The sequence below is a fragment of the Oculina patagonica genome, chromosome 11 (assembly GCF_052425735.1).
Source record: "Oculina patagonica isolate OP01 chromosome 11, crgOcupat, whole genome shotgun sequence".
NCBI classification, from domain to species: Eukaryota; Metazoa; Cnidaria; class Anthozoa; order Scleractinia; family Oculinidae; genus Oculina; species Oculina patagonica.
The window spans coordinates 16,444,289-16,467,151 of NC_135768.1; the positions used below are offsets into that span (position 1 = coordinate 16,444,289).

A 22,863-nucleotide genomic window follows, 5' to 3' on the forward strand; every position below is an offset into this window, starting at 1 on the left:
CCAAAGTACATTTTAAGCTTCAAACCGGCCGTTTAGGGTTGGGTGTTTCTGGAGTGAACATAAGGATTAATTTACGTGGTGGTGACATTTCATCACAAGGGCCAAAAATTGATACTGAGCTCCCTATGTGGGGGAACTCATTCGATTCTTTTGGTCCTAGAGTGAGCATTAGACTGAATCCACTGGTGGCATTTTCCCAAAAAGAACCCAAGTACATATTGAGTTTCAAACGGGCCGTTTTTAATGTATCTGGAGTGAAAATAAGGCTTAATCTACGTGGTGGTGGCATTTCATCACAAGGACCAAAAACTCGTCATTTTGAGTTGCCCATGTGGGGGAACAAACTTGATTCTTTTGGACCTGGAGTGAGTATTAGGCTTAATCCACGTGCTTGCATCTTCCCAATAAGGTCCCCAAGTACATTTTGAGTTTAAAACTGACCGTGTTTGGTGTTTCTGGAGTGAAAATAAGGATTACTGATATTCCAATTGTTTGCATTTCATCACAAGGAAAATTGGTCATTTTGAGTTCCAAATGCGAGGGAACTTATTTGATTCTTTTCGACCTGGAGTGAGTATTAGGCTGAATTCACGTGCTGGCATTTTCCCAAAAAGGACCAAAGTACATTTAAAGTTTCAAACTGGCAGTTGTTTGTGTTTCTGGAGTGAAAATAAGGCTTAATTTACGTGGTGGTAGCATTTCATCACAAGGGCTAAAAATCGTCATTTCATTGATTTTTTTGGACCTGGAGTAGGAATTAGGCTAATCCACATAGTGTTTTTTTTTTTTCGCAAACAAGCCCTCAAAGTACATTTTAAGATTCAAACTGGCCGTGTTTGGTGTTTTTGGAGTGAAATAAGGATTACTGATATTCGTAGTGGTGGCATTTCATCACAAGGACCAAAATTGGTCATTTTGAGTTCCAAATGTGAGGGAAATTATTTGATTCTTTTGAACCTGGAGTTAGCATTAGGCTGAATCAATGTGGTGCATTTTCCCAAAAAAGGCCCCCAAAGCACAATTGAAATTTCAAACTGGCCGTTGTTTGAGTGAAAATAAGGCTTAATCAACGCGGTGGTGGCATTACATCACAAGGGCCAAAATCTTCATATTGAGTTTCCCATATGGGGGAACTCATTTCTTTCTTTAGGACCTGAGTGAGCATTAGGCTGAATCCACGTGGTGAAATTTTCCTAAAAGAGCCCCAAAAGTACACTTCAAATTTCAAACTGGCCGTTATTGGTGTTTCTGGAGTGAAAATAAGGCTTAATCTACATGGTGGTGGCATTTTATTACAAGGGCCAAAAATCGTCATTTTGAGTTCCCCTTGTGGGTGATCGAGACTCAGTTGATTCTCTTGGACATTTGGTGAGCATTAGGCTGAATCCACGAGTTGACGTTTTCACAAAAAGGCCCCAAAGTAAATTTTAAATCTCAAAACTGGCCGTTGTTGGTATTTCTGCGAGTGGCTTAAACTACATTTCGTCATCGTCACAAGGGCCAAAAAAGTTGGGTGAAATCATTTGGTTCTTCTGGAAGGAGAAGGAACCTACGTAAGGGCATAACGGGCTCCCAGGGTAGGGCTACATATTTCGTTGATCTGTTAAAATTGTTACATTTTCTCCCACATTTCCGGTATAAAAAATGCCATAATTTTTCCCTGATTTCTTTGTAACAATGTAATTTCCGTGTTCGACCTGTTCATAGTAGAAATATCACAATAAACCTTTTCCCCGTAAAATAAACGATGACCATGTTCCTTATTACCAGAAACCCTAGCAATGGCCATTCTTCTTGTTGCCAGAGAACGCGCTAAAGAAAAGCTCTTGACTATTGTTTCAAAGTATAAAATAATTGAAATACTTGATAACATTAATACAAATCGTGCACGTACGACGCTATTTAATAGTAAGAATTAGGTCTGCGCGGACCAAAATCGGTTATTAACGTTTGGATAGTATTGGATTGTAACCAACATCTCGCTTGTGTTCCGTAAAGCCTGGTTTTTACTAGCGACGCAAGCACAAGCGCCAGGTTAACAACTCTTATTTCACTGTGTAAATGGCCTCGACGCGAGCATAAGCACAAGCGCATTGCATTTTGATCCTTAAAATTTCTTAAGGAAATTCCTTAGGATTAAAATTTCTCCTTTACTTGTGCTTGCGCTTGCGCTTGTGCTTGCGCTTGGGCTTGCGTCGCTAGTGAAAACAAGGTTAAATAGACCTTCAAAAATGAAATTTTATTGAGAAGTTCTTGAATGCTTGCATGAGATTACGGGAGATAAGCAATATTCCGCTACCGAAACATAACACTGGCAGCATTGCATACAGATATATGTATAGTCAATAATAATAATAATAATAATAATAATAATAATAATAATAATAATAATAATAATAATAATAATAATAATATAAACATTTTCTTAGGGTCAGAGTCGGTAATGATGATACTGGATTTCAATTAGTGGTTATTGTTTGAAGTATCTACAGAGGTTTCTGTTAACTAATATATGTATAATGTAAGCTAAAACAAATTTTATATGTGATTCTGAGGAAAACCAGGCCTTGAAGATTGACTAACTTTCCTTGAAAAGTCCTTGAATAGCCCACGGTAACAGTAAATTATCCAAAATCAAGATTGCAAGCCAAGTATGTAAGCTGAGAGGTTTTGTATTGAGAGACGTCATAAACGTTAGTTAAAGGTAAAACTAACCCTAGGTTAACAGTGCTAAAAAAGAACGAGCACCGACCATCCATGACATTTGCTGTGTTTGCCACGTATAAATGGAGTAACTGATCATTTTTTTTTTAACGTTTCATGGCCTCCGAAACTTCCATTAGTGAAATAAAAGCTACAATCTAATATACAGTTGTTTGACTTCTATACACAGAGCTAAGCAATGCTAAATATTGAGGAAAAAGTTGTTTTGGCGCTGATTCCGCCATCTTGAATTGAATGACGTCACAATGGGCGTTCCTTTTATTACAAAAACAAATAACGCAACATTCTTGGCTACATTAAAGTCATTAGAAAGTATGTATAAAATTAAATACGGGTCATATTTTTTGTCTTGATCTTTTTGCGACGTACATAAAGACCAAAACTTTTCCTTTTGTCTTCTTTTCCTCAAAATTGCATTAAACATCATCACCCTCTTGTTCCATGGCCGAGCGTCTGCTTCTCCTCGGGGGACTGTGCCTGCTAGGCCCAGGCTGTTCCCTTCCGTTTGCAGCCGCTCGAGCTTCTTCCTCTTTAGACAGAAAATGATAAGGTTGATGATAATCAGAGAATAACATGGCTTTCTCTTTCATGAGAAGTTCATCGTCGCCTTCTTCTTCTCCTTCCTCTTGGGCACGTCTTGCTTTTTCCTGAAGAGATAAAGGACCATAGGTGATTGAGAACAAAGTTTGATTCATTGAAGAGAATGGACTATCTCTCTTTCCTCCATCTCCACATTCTCGTCCCCGTAGCCCTTTTCGCTTCTCTTAACCGTCGGGGCCTTGGCACGAGAAACGAAGGGCTCTTGAGACATAGGATTTTTAAATGTATTCCAATTGTTTTGATTGGCTGTTGAAGCAAACAAATCTTGAACAGAAGTCAAAAATGCCATGAATAGTTCACACAGTATTAAGAACCATCACGACTGCATACATGATGATCGGAAGTCCTAGAATCCCATTTCCCCGGCCAAATTTTGCCGAAATCCCATTTCCCACCTATTGTTTTCAGGATTTTTGATTCCCAGTCCCAGTGAGCTTGATTTTTGCGTTTTGGAGACGGATTGTTCTGAATTGCACCTGGTAAACAAATAATTGTAATGTCGTGTTCGGACGTCTCAAAACGTCCGGCCGTACATACGTTAGCTCACATTATAACTCTCTTTAGAGTTAGGCGCACCAATTAAAATATTATGTCTGGATACAATGAAAAGAAGTTTATAGTGTTTTGCTGGTAGCTCTAAATCATGTGGAAAGTGGAGAGTAAGCAAAAGGTCCAAGTATAGAAGCGCGCACAAGCAAGCGGCGAAGCCGCGACTCCTCCTCCCCAAGCCACTCGCGGCTGCGCCGCTTGTTATCGCGGCTTCGCCGCTTGCTTGTGCGCGCTTTAAGACCCAACAATACCGCCAGCTACGCAGGCTAGTCCAAGTAAAACAGATGATAACAGCAGTCTGCTACAATATTTAAAAGCTTATACCATTTCCCAAAGTTAGAACCAAATGTTTACTCTCTGAATACACAAAGCTGAGCCCACTCAATACCTGTTTATCTTGAGCCATCCTACGTCTTCTTGCTGCGATCATCTCGTCAAACTGGCTTGAGTGGCTTGACGCAGGGCTAGCAGCTCCTTCACTCTACAATAAAACATCAAGACATGAACATAGAGCGGAAGAAAAAGAAAATACATCCAACAACGACAAAATGTTAGTTAATGCACTTCTTTTAATTTAAAAGTGACAGACGGAAGGTTTTCGAAGCAAGCTCTAATTAACTCTCGAGAACACACAACGTTCAATCCTATACCGTACCTTTGAGCTACTTGATCGAGATGGCCTGGCACTAGACCGGGATAGAGAGCGAGACCTTCTTAAAGCTGCCGAGAAAATAAAATTACTTAGTAAGAAATTACGGAAAAAATTGAATGTACATCACTTTATCAGAAAATTGAGAGGTAGCCTTCAGAAAGTCTCACAAAAGTTGAATGCGTTTTATTTCAGTTTAATTTCATTTCGAGGTCTTTCACTGGCAATTGCAAGTTAATGAGACTCAGAAAGCAACGTTAGCTTATGCACAAAACAATTTTAACATATTTTAAGTTAAAGTAATCAGCTTTTAATTACGTTTTGGTGATATTTCTGTTTTGAGCTCTGAATCACTCATTGCAGAATGATGTAGTTCAAATGGCAATACTAAGTCTTAGTTTACTGAGTTTATGACGATCATAGAAAAAGCGTTCTTGTAGCTAGAAGAAATTAAATTAGTACGTAATAAAAAAAGGAAAAAAAGAACGTAAAGCAGCTGAGTGGAGAACTATACCTCGTGATCGTGGACGAGGGGTGCCTCCTTGTTCCTGATTTCTTCTCCTTTTTCTGCGCAAGAAAAGAACAAAAAAAATTGGAGCAAACTCTCCGAAGAGGATGGTTTTGAAAGCGATCCATGAACCAGGTGTTTCTAATCTTGTCGACCAGCCTGGTTTTACTGTAATAGGGGGCTTAGTATACTGTAAATGACTACATGAAATAAATGAATTGGCGCGACATGACATGACACGGGCATTATCATGTGACCTGGATGGCAAGCATGACACATTACACGATGATGTGGTATGACGTGGCATTGCAGCCTTAAAGGTCCTAAAAAGCACATTAAAAAGCACACCAGCAAAGGCAATTCATGAAACATGTAAATGACAATTTTATAATTAGTTAATATAAGTCAATTGTAAATATGTAAATAGCAATTTCTATTTTTAAGTTTTTCGCTATCAAATATTTTGTTCTCGGAAATATTTGCTTGTCAAGCTACTCTGAAATTCGAGCTTAAATAAAGTTTATGATGATGATGATGATGATGATGATGATGATGTGTCAATGGAAATTACATGGTGCGCTATGTAGTTACATGCCATGACATGAGTGATGACAAGAGAAGACATAATGGTATGGTGTGACTCGACATTGAGCATAAAGAGGTGACATAACGTAACATACCTCCAGTAGAAGAGTAACACAATCACTATAATGATCAGTACTAATACAGCAAGAATTCCCAGAAGTATTCCTATCCAGCTACGGTCGTGACTCGCCGCTGGGGAGGGGACTGCGGCTGAGGGGTGTGGAGCTCCTACACCCTGCAATACAAACAGAACCAAATTTTACGTCATGACAGTTACATCGAAAATGAAAGTCGTGAGATTGTTGCGGGTCTCGTAAAACCGAACTGCACAATCACACCAAATGAAGTTAATTAATAAGCAATGAACCAGTCAAACTTGTTAAACAAGAATATGAAACCGATGCCAAGGGCGGAAAGATCGGAGCAAAGCGCGGGAAAACATTCGGCCGGTGCCAAGCGCGAAACAAGCCACAAATGGTTTAAATCGCACTCCTGAATGGTTGAAAGCACGTTAGGTTTGCTCTGATTGGCCAAACCAAGTTGCACGGCTGTTTCTAACAAGCTGTAGAGTGAGATCAAAACGAAACCATAGAAAATGCGTACTTCGTTAAGATAGTCCACTGCGATCGCTTTTTACTAGCCTTGACGTTAGTGCTTATTGGAAACTACTTCCAATTTACATAATTCTTCTTAAAGACCTTGATCACTTACCTTCCCTTTGTTGGTATCAGCCAATATGGCAAAGTCTGTCATGTGATTACACTCACATGTCGTGTGAGTAGCGTTTGAACTTGTTAGCTTACAGCCTTTTGAGGACCACTCTCCACCACCCTGACTGAAAACGTTTAAAACAAATGACAAAATAAAGTTTAAAATCGCAATCAGTTATTTCTAGCTTCTAGTGGGGAATACGGTGTAAACCTAGGTTAAAATAGATTTAAAATAAGAGAAACATGTTGTTGAAAAACATTGCTCAAAATGAGGAGAAGGACAAAACTGTATTATTTCACATTTTGCAATGTCTGATCTTGTTCGTTTTTGTGTGATGCTGTTTACTTCTAGTAACTCACTAGCAACAGCCTAGAATAGCAATACGAGGTGTTTCTTAAAAAGCAGTCACTGAATTTGCAAGTGTATTTGAATGATTTGCATAGGAAATAGGAGCACTGATGCCCTTTTCTATCGTTTAGCCTCGTCTCTGGAATAAACGAATTCAAATTAAACTTGTTTACAAACCCTTCTTTCGATGCCCACGCTACACACTCTTGTTCAAACTTGATTAGGCTGGACTGAAATAAAAAAAAGAGGTTTTTGACGATTAAACAACACACAGTTAAGCTGTGTACAGTCACTAAGGCAATATAATACTGATGAATTTACGTATTTTTGTCATTTGTTAGTTGTTTAAGGAACTTACGTTTAAGACTGACATGACAACCTTCACAGGGGGCACAAGCGCTTCTGTAACGGCTGGTCTTGCTGTGCTCGATAGAACAGCGCTGTTTAAAACTAAACCACTAGAAAACAAACAAGAAAGATAGAAGTTATTGTGTCAAAAATGTGATCAAACTCAATGAAAAAGACTGGAACTATATCATTTAAGCTCGATTTACCTGTCTTTTTTGGTCGGAAGCAACTGAGAAACCGTTTTGAAGCGGGTCATCAGAAGATGAACTTGTACACTTTTCCCTGTCAATTAAATACAAATCTAAGGTAAGTTGAAGCGACATTGAGGTTTATTTTGCCTTTACTAGTTATAGTGTCAAACTTTACCCTCTCCAGTATAATTCAGAGCCATATGCGAGAGAGACTGGGAATGACCTTAAGTTGGCAGTGCTTTTTGACCTCGCTTTGGTAACCAGGTTGTTAGTGTTCGTCTTCGGCAGCGAAAATAACAACGACCTCAGTTGTTAATAGTAAGGGAAGCAGTGAGGTTGAAGGTGGCTGCATATGTTGGTCACGCTTGGACAGATTTAGCAATTGAGGTGCTTGCATCTCGTGCCTTAAGCAAAGCACGCTTCAAGGTTATGTGCAATGTTATGTTACAGGTTATGCACAACCTGATTTTATGCATACATACCCAGTACTGCTGAATCAAAGATACTGGGCGTCAATGTTATAGAATCGTGCCCAGTGCTCCAGTTTGCCACCAGTGGGTTGGAGTAGTTTGGGAATGACATGGGTATAGTAGGGTCCGAACTGTCTGAACCAAAAGTTTGCTCACCAACGACTGAAAGAAAAATAACGAGGAAAACATATTTCAAATCTTGTCTCAGGAAAAGAGTGGAAATGAAATTTCAGTTTAAATAAAATGTCATTTGCCAGGACTGAAAAGAAAAGACAAGTATAAACTGGAGAGAATCTAAGACATATTTTGTGTCTTAAAACAAAAGTTAGTTATGCTTTCAGTATAGTTTTGTTTTACTTCCCAATACTTAGTCATCAACTCATTAGCCTCAGCTGTTCTTTAAATCATTTTATAGAAACTTACGAATGTTCTTCGTCAAGAGTGGCTTGGTAACAGGGACACTGTATGACGCATTCATGACGTGTTCTTGAACTGTCCTCACAAGATCCAACACAACCGGTCCAATCGTTGAGTCCTGGGACTGAATTAGAAAAAAAGGCACTAAAAACTGTGTTTCGCCTGTTTCTAACCATGGATACAAATGATGAATTTATGACGTAGGTATGCTCCGTTTATGTAGCAATTAAGTACGTTCAAACTGATAACACGAAAGACAAAGATAGCTCTTCTTAACGGATTCTTGCAACAAGGGTTTTGCAGCGACATTTTGAAGAAAATGTTTTTATTGCAATCCACTTCCACCCTCGCCATCGTTAGTCATCCTCGTTTCCTAATGGGTTCCTGTCATTTGTCCAGTTTCTTCCACAAAATTAAACCGATACCGTAAAATTCCGGTTATAAGCCCTGGGCTTATACAACTTCGTAAGGGGTTTTGGGTGGGCTTATAAGCGGAGGGGCTTATATCAGGGAGGGCTTAAAAAACGTTTCGAAACGAGCCACGGAAGTGTTAATCGAAATACGTTTTTAGGTTAAAACACATAATAAAGCAACATTTAGCCCTGTTCAGTACCGTCATTCAGCAGAGGGGGGCTTATATCCGGGGGGCGGGGGGGGGAGGGGGCTTATAACCGGATGTATTTTTTTTGTTTCCAGGTAGATGGGCCTATAACCGGGGGGCCTATAAGCGGGGGGGCTTATAACCGGAATTTTACGGTATTTTATCATCTAGATATAACTTGAAAAATCTTGAAAACGTATTAAAAATCATAAGACGCGAAGGACTGGCACTAACCGTCATCTGCTGAGACTCGTCCCAGTCCCAATTGCTACTGTCCTCCAGAACGTTGATACCTCTCTTGAAAAGAACTTCTGCATGCTGTGTAGACGCAAGAAATGACCGTTATTTTATATTGTGTAAAAATATTTGCAAAATTAGGTGATTGTGATTGATACCTTTTGCGCATTACTCCATTCGTCTTTGTTTTTGAGATCCAAGAGATGACTGCTGGCATTCACGAACGACTGTTGAACAGGAAAAAACAGAAGAATGTTAGATGTTAGTGTAGGAATAAACAGTGTTCAATGGCCACGCACTTGTGTTTAATGCACAGACTTAAAAGTTAGAACTACTTTATACAGCATAATAAACAGTTCCACATGAAAGTACTGCTCAAAAGCTTTCATTTAAATGCTCACACACTAGGGTTTTATCCACGGACTTATAAGCTAGAACCACCTTTGTACAGCAAAGTAGTTCACATGAAAGCACTGCTCAATAGCTTTCATTCAAATGGTCACAAACTAGGGTTTTCTGACCCACAGACTTTAAAGGTAGAACCACTATGTACAGCACAATAAACAGTACCACAATGAAAATACTGCTCAATAGCCTTCAGTGGAATGGTCACACGCTAGGGGTTTTAACAACAGACTTTAAAGTTCGAACCACCTTGTGCAGGATAATCTTGAAAAAGTACCACAAACTGGAATAAGTGCCACAAGCCGAAAAGAAAAGTGCTTTTGTATATCTTTCATAGGAATGTATTTTTACCTTCAGATCCTTCTCAGTGAATTTTGCCTCAGTCAAACGCGCAAATTTCTGTAGCAATTGTAGCACACCTACAGACAACAAAATGTCTCCACCAAACATTGGAACAATGTGCTTTTCATTCCTTCCCATTTGAGGGACCGTTGTGTTTTGACGCTTCTGTGCCTTGATTTGGGTATTTACTTTCGCTTGAGGTGGAGGGGCTGACAAATCGTGGAGCTTTTTCGAGAGATCGTTCTGAGGTCCAGCTTTCTTTGACCCACTAGTTCTAGAGTTTTCATTTTGTTTGGGTGTCACGTGAACAGAAGGTAATTTACTGGTTATCTTCAGAGCTGGCTGCCTTAACCCAGCAGGGCGATCTGTTTGGCTGACCTTCGCATTTTGAGTTGGGTTTTTGTTTGTGTTTAGTTCAATTCTTGACCTGGAAGACGGGGAAGCCGTATTAGCTGCGTTCTGCGAAAGTAAGGGCGACGTTGGTTTCTGAATTTGTGTTCCCAGTGTTGGCCAACGCTCCACGGGTACGGGATGTCCACCCGAAACTACTCCTGGTTGTGTCCCGTATCCCGGTGCAGTCTTAATTTGACTTCTTAAACCCACTGCTGCGACTCTTTGTGGCTGTTGACCCGCGGGCGAAAGTCCCATCCCGAGGGATTGCCCGTATGGTGCCCGCGGTGGATAACGCGTTTGGTATGGATTTGTAGCGGCCTGGTTTGGCGTTCTTTGGTAAGCATTTTGTTGTTGCTGATAATAATTTCTTGGTTGTTGATAACTTGTACTGGGAATTCTTCCTTGATTTGCAAGGTAATTCATTCGTGACGGGTACTGATGCGCAGTGTACCAAAGCGTATTCTGTCTTTTATGTTTTCTGTCGCTTTCACGGATTTCTCGTTTTCTTCGCCCGATATCCATTTGATCGCTGGAAAAACTCGGAGGAGAATAACCTCGTCCCCAGCTCCTCTGAACTCCAGCTCGGTTACCCTGCCAGGCTTGGCTACCTGGCCACTGGTAGGGATTAGGTGGACGAGCGTAACCTGGCGCAAGTTGTGGATTAGGGCGTTGATAAACTTGAGTTCTCTGTAAAGCGTTACGCATTGGAGAGGGATTCTTATACTGTGCTCGATTAAAAGCAAGTAGATTTTGTCTCTGATTCGCCATTTTTGATTGAGCAGTATTGAGAACCCTAGATCGCGCAACAGGGTTTTCGTTTCCTGTCAGACCCCAGGGCCTCTGTGGCTTTAACGCTTGCGATTGAGTGGGTATCCTGTTTTGATTTATAACGGCGTTGCCGTTTAATTGCACAGGGACACCACCTGGACTTTCGACCGTCTGCACCCTCGTTGTTGAAGTTGGTACAAGGTGAAAAGCGGTTGTTGGGTGAATTAAACTCTTCCCATTTACATTATTGTCGGGATTTGAAGCAGTGAGTTTTGTCTTCAAATCTGAAAACCATACTGGGTTTTGAGCTTCGTTCTTTGCTGTGCTACTCGTCGTTGGCAGAATTTCAGGCTTAAGCCTTGGAATTTCTGTCACCGGAACAGAACTCGAATCCTCTTTTTTGTTCTTTTTCGCAGGAGTTTTCACAAAGGTTGCCTTGTCGTGTATTTTGGAGCTTGATTGGCCTTTTCGCTTCTTAGCAGCCCGGATACGTTTATTTTGATCGGAAAGCGCACGGTTGTACAATTCTTCTCTGTAGGTATCTGCGAAAACGAGCTTCTCCAGACGAGTGATTATGTCACTAGAAGATACTGCAGCAAAAGGCAGCTTCTTTTCTGCTCTGTTAGCGAGATCTTTGCTCTGAAAGAAAATTAAAAAAATAAATGATGACTTTGTACACGAAAGACACAACTTATTTTTGAGTTGTCGCACCTATTTCTTGTAAACATATTTGTATTTACACGCCAAGCAATATACACTTAATGACTGTTCCCGAGGGTTTCAGTCATTAAGTGTTTTGTTATATAGCACGACGAAGACTAAGAAAAATGGCGGTTATCGGTCCACATTCGCGGGCAATATTGCATTGTTACCATCTGACGTCATGGATTTTGCAATGTTGCCTATTCAGAGACTTTTGGCGGGAAACAGTTTTTATTGTTAGAAGTTATGTGAACTCGAATTAGCCAATAAGTGCGCGCGCTGTTGGGAAAATTTCTAGCTATATAACGATGATGCTTGTTTGTTTTTCGTTCAAATTAAAACCTATCTTTTCAAAGGATTGAGCAAAGGATTTATTATAAAATTAGGCTACTTCTCTAGCTAACAACTCAAGCAACAAAATGATAAGCTTTGACTAAGGATTGTCATCCCAAGATTGACATCTAATTTCTCTTTACGCTATTCATACATTATCAAGCACAAAGTGTTGAGAATAAAGAAAATCATCAACAAGGGGTTATTGTCTTGATGGACCACCAAATTTCCATGACTTACATTAAAAGAATTGTATGGCTATTAGTAAGGAGAATTAGTCATTGCTAACCTCTTGATGAAGTTTCTTATATTCAGGAGAGACGCACTCACTAAAGTTCGGCACAAGCCAAGTCGCGTTCGTAGTTTCGCTTCCAGCGCAAAACCTGCTTGTTTGTCCTGCAAAGAAATTTAACCCAGCCCTAAATTAAGATGCAAATTCGATCAGTTACTGCGCCTTTGGCACTACTGCAGAAAGCTGCTGAAACAACGTGCCCACAGGGCGGTAGCCGCTTTGAGGCAAACCGAGGTACAGGCCTCAGTCACTTTTTTCCATTTTTGTTGTTGTTGTTTCTTTTTTGAAGGGTAAAAGTAAATAGCTTAGAAGAGAATTTAACCATGGACATTGTCTTAATCATATATTTTTTTCTGGCTACAGCCCTGGCCGTGACTGACGTAAAAATATGCAGGCTTAGCTTAATTACACGTGTTTTGTATGAAGATAGCGAGCGTTAATTGTCATCTCGTTCATGCGTTCCCAAACGTAGAGTGGATTTCAACACGCGGTAAAAAAACAAAACAAAAACAAAACAAAAAACAAAACAAAAAAACAAATGCGATTGACAATCCGTCGAAGCTCTGAGTCTACCAACTCCATCGCATTCTGAAAGTCTATTGGCACGAGAGTAAAAATCTTGGACCTATTCCATCAAAAATAGAATAATATTTTCCAACAGTATGTCATTTTTTCTACATATGAGCGGCATCTCTCTGTTGCGTTTTTGTAAGCGCATTCAAGAACGATGAGAGACTGGACCAATTTATTTTCTAGAGAATTGAACTAAAAGTATTCAACGTCAAATGGTCAAGCCTTTATACATCACTGCCTTGCTATGTCATTAACGTTATGACGTCATTACCTTGTGCTTTTCTTGGACATATTTGATTATCAGTAGAATTAAACGTCACCAGCTTCCAGTTGATGTCGTAATCGTGTTCTGCACCACACACCAAGTTCAGTCCTAAGACAAGAATGAGAATTACGAAAACAGAAAAATTATTGATTGCACGAAAAGGGCTGAAAATTACCACAACGAATCGAAACATTTTTCTTATGCCTGTTGTGCATTCGATAACAATTTGAGACTGTTTGGATCAGTCTTAATTGCAATTCCTGCTTGGAAGTACCGCTTTAGAATAGAAATCTCGTCCATGCGCCCGACAAGTTTCCGATTCTTAATTAACCAATCAGAATATTGAACGAGCGCTTCCGAGCACGCCAAAACTTACTACACATGCTGTCGTCACAGAGCTACGCAATGTTGCTTAGCAACTCCACTGACAGAATTCGCGGGATCAGTCAATTTTTTGAAACGCGCCATTTTGAAAATCGCCGTTTTCTCGGCCGTAGCCTTTAACTTCTGGTAGAAAAGGAGAAATAATTTTAAGGTGGACTACTTACCGGTGGAAGTGAGAAAGCGAAAGCCAGCATCGCTCACCGTGAAGGTGATAGGAGTTCCGTCAATGGAGGATTTTAATTGCCCAGATTTGACCGCTTTGACCAGAGGAGTGAGTATTTGTGATGCTGTCGCTTTCGCTTCTGTTGTTAACTTGAGATTAGCGACTACTGGGCCGGGCCTGGGAAGGAATAAAATATCCATTGGTTAAAAAAAAACGGAGGAGCAACTTACAGCAAACAACAAGAACAAAATATCAACAGCGGCAACAAAACAACAACAACAACAACAACAACAACAACAACAACAACAAAACAAATAAAGAAAGCAATACGAAAAGCAAAGAAACACAACATGACAAAACAGGAAAAGCTAATTCCCAGATATAGTTTGTTATGTAAACAGAAGCTATGACCGGCATATGACCGACTTGAGGACTTATGCCGCAGTCGGAACGAAGAGGAACAAGTTAAACAATCGATATCTTTGTTTCTCCCATAGACATACAATAAACATGCAAAATACTCACTGGAATGAAACGACCTCTGCTGTTTTATAAGACGGTACATTTACAAAAACAGATGATACCTGTTGAAAAGAAACGTAACAAATTACTTATTACCTTAGCGAAAAAGTTAGCCAATTAGATACAGATTGCTGAAAAATATTTAACAAAAACTGCCCCATGTATAGGCGTTGGCAAACGAGAAAACGGCTCATTGTGCCCTCTGTGGGTCAGCTTTGTCAGACTAACCTCCCCGGGATTTGTGTCTGTGTTTTACTCCCAAACCCTAGTCTGTAGAAAAGCATTGCACCAGTACCTCGGCGAGACTTTGTGTTGAATGGCACTTAGTCATCGCTAGTATAAATCAGAGTGGGTGCATCTGGGAAGGCATTCATGGCCCGACAGCCCCTTTTCTGTGTATTGAAATACTTTGAAAGTTTATGATTATCTCGGTTTGTTTCTTGCGTAATGCGTTCCGGGCTGCGCGCGCGCGCTCACATGAAACTGTTCAAACAAGGTACGCGCGTACATGCAACTGTCGCGAGCCTACAAATAAAAACGACCAAATGAGGTTGTTCCGCGCCTGGCTCCTATCCTTTCGCTGGTAAGTTTGTTATTTTTGCTGTATATTCATTTGTTGTAGAAAAGTAAGCCTTGTAAAAGTGCGTCAGTACAATTTAGTTGTGAACGCTAGTCGGGTCTGAGACACTTTTCGCTCATGTAATTTGTTTTATTTCATCCTCGAAACTCCAAGCGCTAATAACGAACTTTTACTTTTTCACGTCGGACACTGGACTTATGCTGCTTGCAAATATTTTAAAGACATTTAGTCTGCATAGATTGATAGTTGAATATTGTCGGCTCAGGCACGTAGGGCCAGCTGTGGTACTGCAGTTCGAAACGTGTTGTTAGAGAGATTCACCCTGGGTTGGTTTTTCGTTGAACAGTTCGTTACACAGCGGATACAAAGATCAATGTAACGTCGTCCCGCGCGCGCTTATACCCAACTTTCGCGCGCGCTCGTAGTTTAAACTTTTGAACTCTCTAACGGGTCTGTCACTGTGCCCCTGACGAGAATGACAGGCTTTCTGAGTGCAGACTAGCATATTTTTCTTATCGATCTGTGCCGAGAATTATTTTCTTAGTGAGCTCACTAAACTAGTATCTAAGATTGTAATAGGCTTTTGTTTATAGTCTTCGTAAACTCCTTACGTGAAATTTGTATCCATAGAACTGTATATGTTACTTTGATATTTTTTCTACATTTTAAACGGCTTGATTTATTCCCAGAAAATGGGACTTTCCAAAAAGTGTGTCAAACTTGACACAATTTTAAAAGAACATGACTCGGCGAAAGTGCTTGCATCAACGAAAAAACACTGTTGTGATCCATTCAAGAACATTGTTTACGAAGAATCGGCGAAGAAGAAGCACCAAGAATTGCTGCGAGGAAAAATACAAACATCTCTGGTTTCACCGTTTTATCTCGAAATGAGAGAATTATGGAGGCTAAAAAACGCGAGTTTCCATTTTTAACCAATATTTTGGTTTCACAAAATATTACATAGCTATTAATCCAACACTTTTAACAATTCCCAAAATTAAGGTTTCAATACACTTGTAAAGATCTGTTCTTTACAACAAAAACAAAACACTGTTGCGGACACATTATTGCTCATGATGTTTTCTTGGGCGAGCGAACGAGGAAACATTGTTGCTGAAACACAATGTTTCTGAAAGACATAAGAAACATTTTTTGTGTCTCGGATACAAATTTTGTGTCCGCAACAAATATTGTGCGTGCGGGAAAACTGGGAAACATTTGTGTCCCCAACAATGTATCCGCAACATTGTATTCTCGTTTGCCACCACCTTATTTGGATAAGCTATAGAATTATATTTTGCACAGCTAGATCGAATACAGAGGCAAATACAAACGAGCCATTTGGGACATTATAACAACGTCAGTGTCCTAAATGCCTACTTATACATATATTTAAGTATTTGTTAGTACATAGGAACACTATCGGTCTTAACTGTCACGCAATTTTAGGCAATTTCGGCACTGACCAACTTGTCATAACTGAAAACAACCGAAATATCAAATTAACGGCTTTAAACTGTAGAAGAACTCCAAAGAAACAGAGAAAGGCCAAAAAGGGGCATGGATGGGCAAAATTCGAGGAATCGATTTGTACGAAAGTGTCATTTACAATGCTCGTAAATTATCGTTGTTTGTAATGTGGCTGTGATTTTGCCAATAATAAAACGTTTGCTCTGCCAAATTGAGAATAAATATAATTACCTAAAATATCGTGCTCTAGCCTCTTTAAATGACTCAAAAGGGACTGAAGAAAGTTACTGTACTACAGAAATGACATCTGTGATAAAAATGTTTGAAATTTCTTACCGCCACTTGCAGTTTTTCTGCAAGGTTAAGAAATTCAAGAGACTCGATGTCCTTGAGTCGATCCGTGAAGATTTGATTTTTAACTGTTAAAAATACCGTGAACACTTTATCTGTGGAAAAATAGGAGATGGCAGAGTTGTTATCATTTGCCAACTAGATAATTCACCAGTGGTAGAGAAATCAAAATTTTCTTCCTCTCAAAATTTTAAAAAAATTTCAGTTTCTGTTTTTCCTAACTCACCACTAACTGTGAAAATCATTTCAATCAGATACTCTTGAATTTTGATTGAGATTATGTTGCTATGGTAACCGCGTTATGGCCCTTCCCAACTGTGTAATTAACTTGTGTTTTTATAGAAAAAAAGATATCTAAATAACTTGATAAATCACATGATATAAATCACATGATATTGGCATTAAAACGACGAGAAGGAAACTTTAAGTTGTTAGTCCCAAAAGATTCAACTTTACTTTGCCAAACTACCATCGACTAATAAGTATCTGGAAACATTAAACTGCACTGGCTGTTTGTAACCTTTTGATACCTGAAAATACTCTTGGGAAGTTAGGATATCAGACTAGGCTTGTTGCCATGGAGTCGATTGTTCTTTGGCATCAGGGGATGGATTGGCTTAGGTTGCACGACCTTACTTATCACTGACACTTTCTTAGGTTCCGTGCGACCTTCCTCTTTCCTTAGGACTCCTCAATCTTAACAAAAACAAGAAACTAGGAACTAGCAAACTTTTGAATAATTATGACACGACCGGGGTTGTCGCAGTCGTCGCTGAGCAAATGACTGATTTGTGAGAGTGTTTCAAGGTAATTAACAACTCACCTTGGTTTTTTTTACTTCCTGGAATTCCTTGCCTCTCTGTTAAAATGATGAAAAAAATAGAGCAGCGAAGAGTAAGAAAACTGGATGGAATTCAAAAGAAGCAACGGCCGCCAGTTCAAAGGCCTTACTGCATTTTGTGATACACATTTATCTGGTAAATAACTTTTCAGTGTTAAAATGTATTTTAAGACTTAACGGTTTTTGATAACGGTTTAATGGTAAAACTGATATAGTACCCTAACTGCTTTACTGAATCAAAATTCTTTGCCGTTGGTGAACTTCTAGGACAGGGCAATGTAAAATAGCTTTACGAACAAAATAAGAAACACAGTTAACATTATAAACAACAACAACAACTTACTGTCATTTCCAGTCTGTGGAGTCTTTCTTGTGAGGAGCGTAAGCTGGGACCGGATACCACTTGAATGCTTTTTAACAGTGATGCACTTGTCATAACAAGCCACAGAGTAGCAATGATCGCCCAGTAACCAAGCAACCTGACAGCTCGGACTTGCACAGCACTTCTGAATACAAGAGCGCATGTCCTTTGCGCCTGCCAGCAGTTCAAATTTTCCCGCCTTGTGACCTCCTCTTAAGCTGACGTCACTGAAAATGGCGCCGTGAGGACACGCGCCTCCATTTGAAGACGAGGCTTTCTTTTTGACTCTAGTACTTGATTTATCGTCGCTGGCGGAACGTGTAACGAATGCTAATTGAGGCTCTATTTTTGAGTCATGCGACGGCATGATCTTGCAAAGTTCCGGTTTGTAACAGTGTAGCGTGTAACAATGTTTGTTTAGCAGCAAGGAAACATCGCATGTTTGTTGCTCGCAGCAATGTTTGACGCACGCGTTGATATCAGGGACTTCACCGTAATCTGAGAAATCTCCCGACTTGAGTCCCGAACGCAGAGTGACTTTGCGAAGAACTCTTCGCGCTCGACAACTACCGGACTTTGTTGATTCCGAGTTTCCATTGTGTAAAAGTTTTGACTCAAGGCTAACAACTGCTTTTGTTGGGAAAGAATCGCTTATTTCAAATCCCGTACCTTTCTCCTTGCTTTCGTATGAATTCAAGGAAGCATTTTGATATTTATTTTTAAGCTCTTTTAATCTCCTGCCCTCATCACTGCTAGCATTCAAGCCTCTATCTTTAGTGGCTGTTGTTTTTGACGCATTATATTCCTCAGTTAAAGTTCTATCCTTTTGGTACGCATTTTTATCTGAAGAATTATCTTTGCTTATAATTTTATTGGCATTGTTTTTGAATTCATCTTTATTTTGAGATTTTCTACTCATCTTTGTCCCGTGAAAAGCATTAATCGAAGACCTTGTCACCAAGGTTACCGCAACATTATGGCGGGAAAAGTTTCCCTTTTTCAACCGGCACATTTTTTCACTGTAACACTCAACGTTATAACATAAGTTGTCCACTGAAAAGGCGAGGTCACACCCTTGTTGCCGGCAACACAGCTGACCGCAATGTTCGACGTCGTTGACTCGACCCAGTTTCCAGAAAATCCCTGAAGCGCTGCCAGCCCGCAGTGTTACATTGAATTTAGGAAGACTCGGCCGGCAGGTGCGCGCCTGTAGTGAGGCACTCCCTGTGAAATACAGAAAAATAATTTTAAGTCTGTCTTGATTTCCTAAGTGAGTGCCACTAGTGCGTATCTTATTCTTACTAATTTTCGCGAGTACTAATTCGCGATTTTCGCGATTTCAAAATAATCGCGAAATTTAGAACGCGCGAAAAAAAAATATTGCGCGAAATTTAAACACGCGAAAATTAATCTCATATCATCTATCAAAACAATTGTTTGGAACTGCAACTATCTACCTTTAAAATATATTTCCGTCTTGTTTCTGACTAGCACCCTTCCTCTGATTACTGTTTCGAGCTTGTTTATTGGTTCAAAACTTCTTTAGTTCAGTCAATTAGGTTTCCGTTTGCAGGCTCCTTGTAGTTACATTGTGCCAGGCCTTTGTGTAATTCCAGTAGTTCGTTAGTCTTTAAAGAATGAACCAAAAAAAACCTGACAAAATCGCGAAATTTAGTACGCTTTTTTCTAATTTTTCTTGCAATCGCGAAAAGCAATACTCGCGAAATTCAGCTCTCAAATTTTCGCGAAATTAAGCACGCGCGAAAACTTAGTAAGAATAAGTAAGTAAGTAAGAAATTAGTAAGAATAAGGTACTCTCCGGGTACTCGGGTAAATATAACTAAGTGTAACCCAAATGATTTGCTCCAAACAGAAACAATCATTCATAAACAGATTACTGGTAATACATGGTTTACTCTGATCAAAATTAACGTTTATCGAGTGAACAAATTGAATCAAACTTGCCATCTTTTCTCAATGGACGCGCGTGGACCCGCGAAGACACGCGTGGGGTGGCAGATAGTTAAGCGCGCGCGTGCAATAACTTACCTTTTAAATAACTTGGAAAAACAAAAAGCAGTCTAATACAGTAGGGGGAACAAGTGCCAGTTTTGGCAAGTCTTCGTTGAAACACTCGAAGAATTTTCTAATCATTTCGTCCAATCAAAAACTAGCACGAGCGCTCACGAGTACTTCGAAAGCCGTCTCGCGTATAAATACGTCATGTTGCTTGGCAACTTCTGGGACGAAAACTGCGGGCTCAGTCACTTCTCGGAGAAGTGATGTCGCCATCAACTGGCACTTGTTCCCGGCTGAAATAATATAAACAGTGAATTTTCCTATCTGGGACCTATCTACTTCACCGAAGAAATGTATTGTTTACACTAAATAGATGTAAACGTGGACCTGAGATATATTTTTTCACTGTAGAATTAGCGTTATTCTAATTTAGCAAATTTTACTAAAAGATTCTCAAAATACAATTTTGTTTTTATTATGTCATATTGCGATTATAACATTTGCTAAATTCTATGCGAAACTCTTTTAAACCGATTTCATTTTCGCTTCGGGGAACTTCATTTTGGTGAATAGGAATATCTCATAGCTTGCGTAAAATTAATCCAAATCCACTCAGACCACTCACAGAAGCCACTTGCTCTTTCAGAAAGGTTGAAGTAGAAAATGACAGGTAGTTTGTTCTGTGTTAAGTGATCCATTAACGAAACTGCCAAAAGTGACAGTTAGGTCATGAAACATTTTAAAACAGATATAAACAGGGCCAAACAACTTGGCGATTTAAAAACGTCATTAAAATCCTTTTCTAAAGCATTTGTTCAAACTACCGGAATTTAGACTTTGATAAAAATTGCTTTCTGTTCGAAAAATTGATTACGTTTCTAACGATTTCTCGAAAACTATAAAAGTAATAAACTTCCGTTTTCCTCCTTGTTTTGTTTCAGGACATTGCTTACGCAATTTGTTGAAGATGTAAGATGGAAATATTTTACCCTGATGTAGGAGGGGGAAATGTTGTTTCCGAACAATTAATTTTCTGAACGATCTAAACTCGACTTTTTCTTACAGGTAAAATAATAAACTAACTAAACTTCGGAAAACCACACTCTCTAGCACTAGAACAATTTTTTGAAAGGTTCTATTCAGAGAAATCTCTTTTGATAAATATAAGAAAGCTAATAAAGTGCGCGGTATTTTAGATATTAGGGGTTGTCAAATCTCCTGCCGAAACTGATTTTTTCCGAAATTAGTGAACGGGTATTTGTATTCAACGGACGTTAATTCTATTTATGCTTCACTTAATAAACACGACCTGGTACCAGCATGAAAAAGACAGATTCTATTTTACGGCCGTCTTCAGATTTAAAACGTTAAAAGTATATCTGATGTATCAAGATAAATAAAAATGTATATCAATTTACGTAAATATACAGGAGAAGATTTCATGATCATTCATCTCGTTTACTTCGCGACCCCGTTTCAGACTTCGATTCAACGCTGGGTAAACAACCATGATATCTACCGGTGCATGGGTGAATATCGATCGTTGTCAACTCACAACGCTACTTTCAAACTTGCAACTAATACAGCTCAGGAGATATTAGCTTAAAGCTGTTACTATCAAAGCCCTAAAGACAATTTTACAATCGTGGATGAAATAGAATGTTGTGGCGTGCTAATTTTCCATTGCCAGGGTAATTTTGCGATTTTGCAATTATGAAGCTTAAGAAACTCGTGTTACATGTGCGCAAAATGCCGCAGACTAAATTACGGGTAATCTACTCGATTTTTGTGGTAAATGGAATTACTAGAAAGGAGCAAGGCCTAACGAGGTTCATGAAATGAAAAAGAGCTGTTTTGAAACTTTAGATCACTAAATCAAAACACGCCCCTCTTATCCCGGCTCAGGGAGAGCAAATCTATACTACGTATCACAGAGCAGTAAAATCATTAAGAGGATTAAACACAGAAAAATCAACATTTACCTGATAAAACGCCGAGAAAATAGACAAGGAAAAGCAGATAGCTGGCACGATGAAGGTCATTGTGAGCAACAAGGGTCGAAAACGCTTGGCTCCTTACAGGCATAGAGCAGGGAGACCCAGTCGGCACCGCTGCGACACATGAAACCTCTTCTGGGACCGTCCTTTTTCTGTGCTACGGTGGGACATCTATAATATCGGCTTCTCCATCAAATGCGTCCACCATGATGTAAAGAATATCGTAGACTTGCGTTTTCTTGCATCACTTTACAGCGCTCATTTTAATATCGACTTCTGCTACGCGAAGGATTAGCCGCCTACAGGCTCCATTGCGTTACATTAAAAATTCATAGTGTCCATTCAAGGAAAGCGCTTATGATGTCATGCGCCAAACACGGTCATGAGCACGCGGGAAATTCACTCCTATTATTGTTTGTGGTTGGAAAGCAAAGCGAGTGCTTTCTCTGAGTTCAGAGATCAAGATTCCTGATCAGAACTAAGGGCAAGAATGAGTTCTGGATCGAGATCGGAGCACCTGTTGTTTCATGTCACGTTTGTCACGTTGAATTCGTCACGCAACTGCGAAACATTGGTATTCGTTGTTCGAGTACAAGCTTATCACTTTTACGTGCAATCGGGAAATTAAGAGCCATTGATGTAAATCTTCGTTGAAGCACTCGAGAAGCTTCCGAGTTTAATTATCCAATCAGAAACTAACAAGAGGACAGACGAGCGCTCCGAAACAGTCACGCCAGTATGGCACCATGTCATACATCATGTTGCTTAGCAACGTTGGCGACAAAAACCGTGGGCTCAGAAATGGCCACGGATGTAGCGCTTGGCTACTAAGCAACCAGGAAAAAGAGTAGGAGTGTATTTTTCTGGCGTAAAAAAGCAACATTGGAACTGTTAACCTCTACAAAGCTGTTCTCGTGGCACATATTTTTTCAATCGTATAGTTGACAGTGAATTAGTCTGGACTTAGTTTATGGTGGACATTTAATTCGTCACTGTTAACAAGAAACAAACAAAAACAAATACAAAGCTGTTCGAAAAGGGCGAATGTTATGCCCACAAGATTTTTTCCCATGATAAGAATCCTAAATTGCTTACTGTATCCAAGTAAATATACAGGCAATTAACCTTAACAAATGAAGATGCACCTCAAAGGCCGACATA

General features: G+C 39.6%; 1 protein-coding gene across 2 annotated transcripts in view; it reads right to left on the reverse strand.

The window, feature by feature from the left end:
- Positions 1-2,408: 2,408 nt before the first annotated feature.
- LOC144630304 (uncharacterized) overlaps positions 2,409-22,863 on the reverse strand; it is a 40,006-nt gene continuing 19,551 nt past the window's right edge. The window contains exons 2-23 of one of the 2 annotated variants that reach the window (XM_078488644.1): positions 21,688-21,832; positions 17,669-18,910; positions 17,308-17,343; positions 16,470-16,579; positions 14,084-14,142; positions 13,560-13,735; positions 13,018-13,119; positions 12,171-12,277; positions 9,695-11,485; positions 9,097-9,165; positions 8,936-9,019; positions 8,107-8,224; positions 7,696-7,845; positions 7,229-7,304; positions 7,033-7,132; positions 6,852-6,904; positions 6,327-6,450; positions 5,711-5,850; positions 5,037-5,089; positions 4,529-4,593; positions 4,262-4,354; positions 2,409-3,371 (exon numbers count right to left, since the gene is read on the reverse strand). In XM_078488644.1, the coding sequence (XP_078344770.1) occupies positions 3,141-3,371; positions 4,262-4,354; positions 4,529-4,593; positions 5,037-5,089; positions 5,711-5,850; positions 6,327-6,450; positions 6,852-6,904; positions 7,033-7,132; positions 7,229-7,304; positions 7,696-7,845; positions 8,107-8,224; positions 8,936-9,019; positions 9,097-9,165; positions 9,695-11,485; positions 12,171-12,277; positions 13,018-13,119; positions 13,560-13,735; positions 14,084-14,142; positions 16,470-16,579; positions 17,308-17,343; positions 17,669-18,910; positions 21,688-21,790 (5,082 nt within the window). In that variant the 5' untranslated portion in view covers positions 21,791-21,832 and the 3' untranslated portion in view covers positions 2,409-3,140. Of the gene's footprint in view, positions 3,372-4,261; positions 4,355-4,528; positions 4,594-5,036; positions 5,090-5,710; positions 5,851-6,326; positions 6,451-6,851; positions 6,905-7,032; positions 7,133-7,228; positions 7,305-7,695; positions 7,846-8,106; positions 8,225-8,935; positions 9,020-9,096; positions 9,166-9,694; positions 11,486-12,170; positions 12,278-13,017; positions 13,120-13,559; positions 13,736-14,083; positions 14,143-16,469; positions 16,580-17,307; positions 17,344-17,668; positions 18,911-21,687; positions 21,997-22,863 lie in introns of those variants that run through there. The other variant, XM_078488643.1, reaches the window with a different exon arrangement.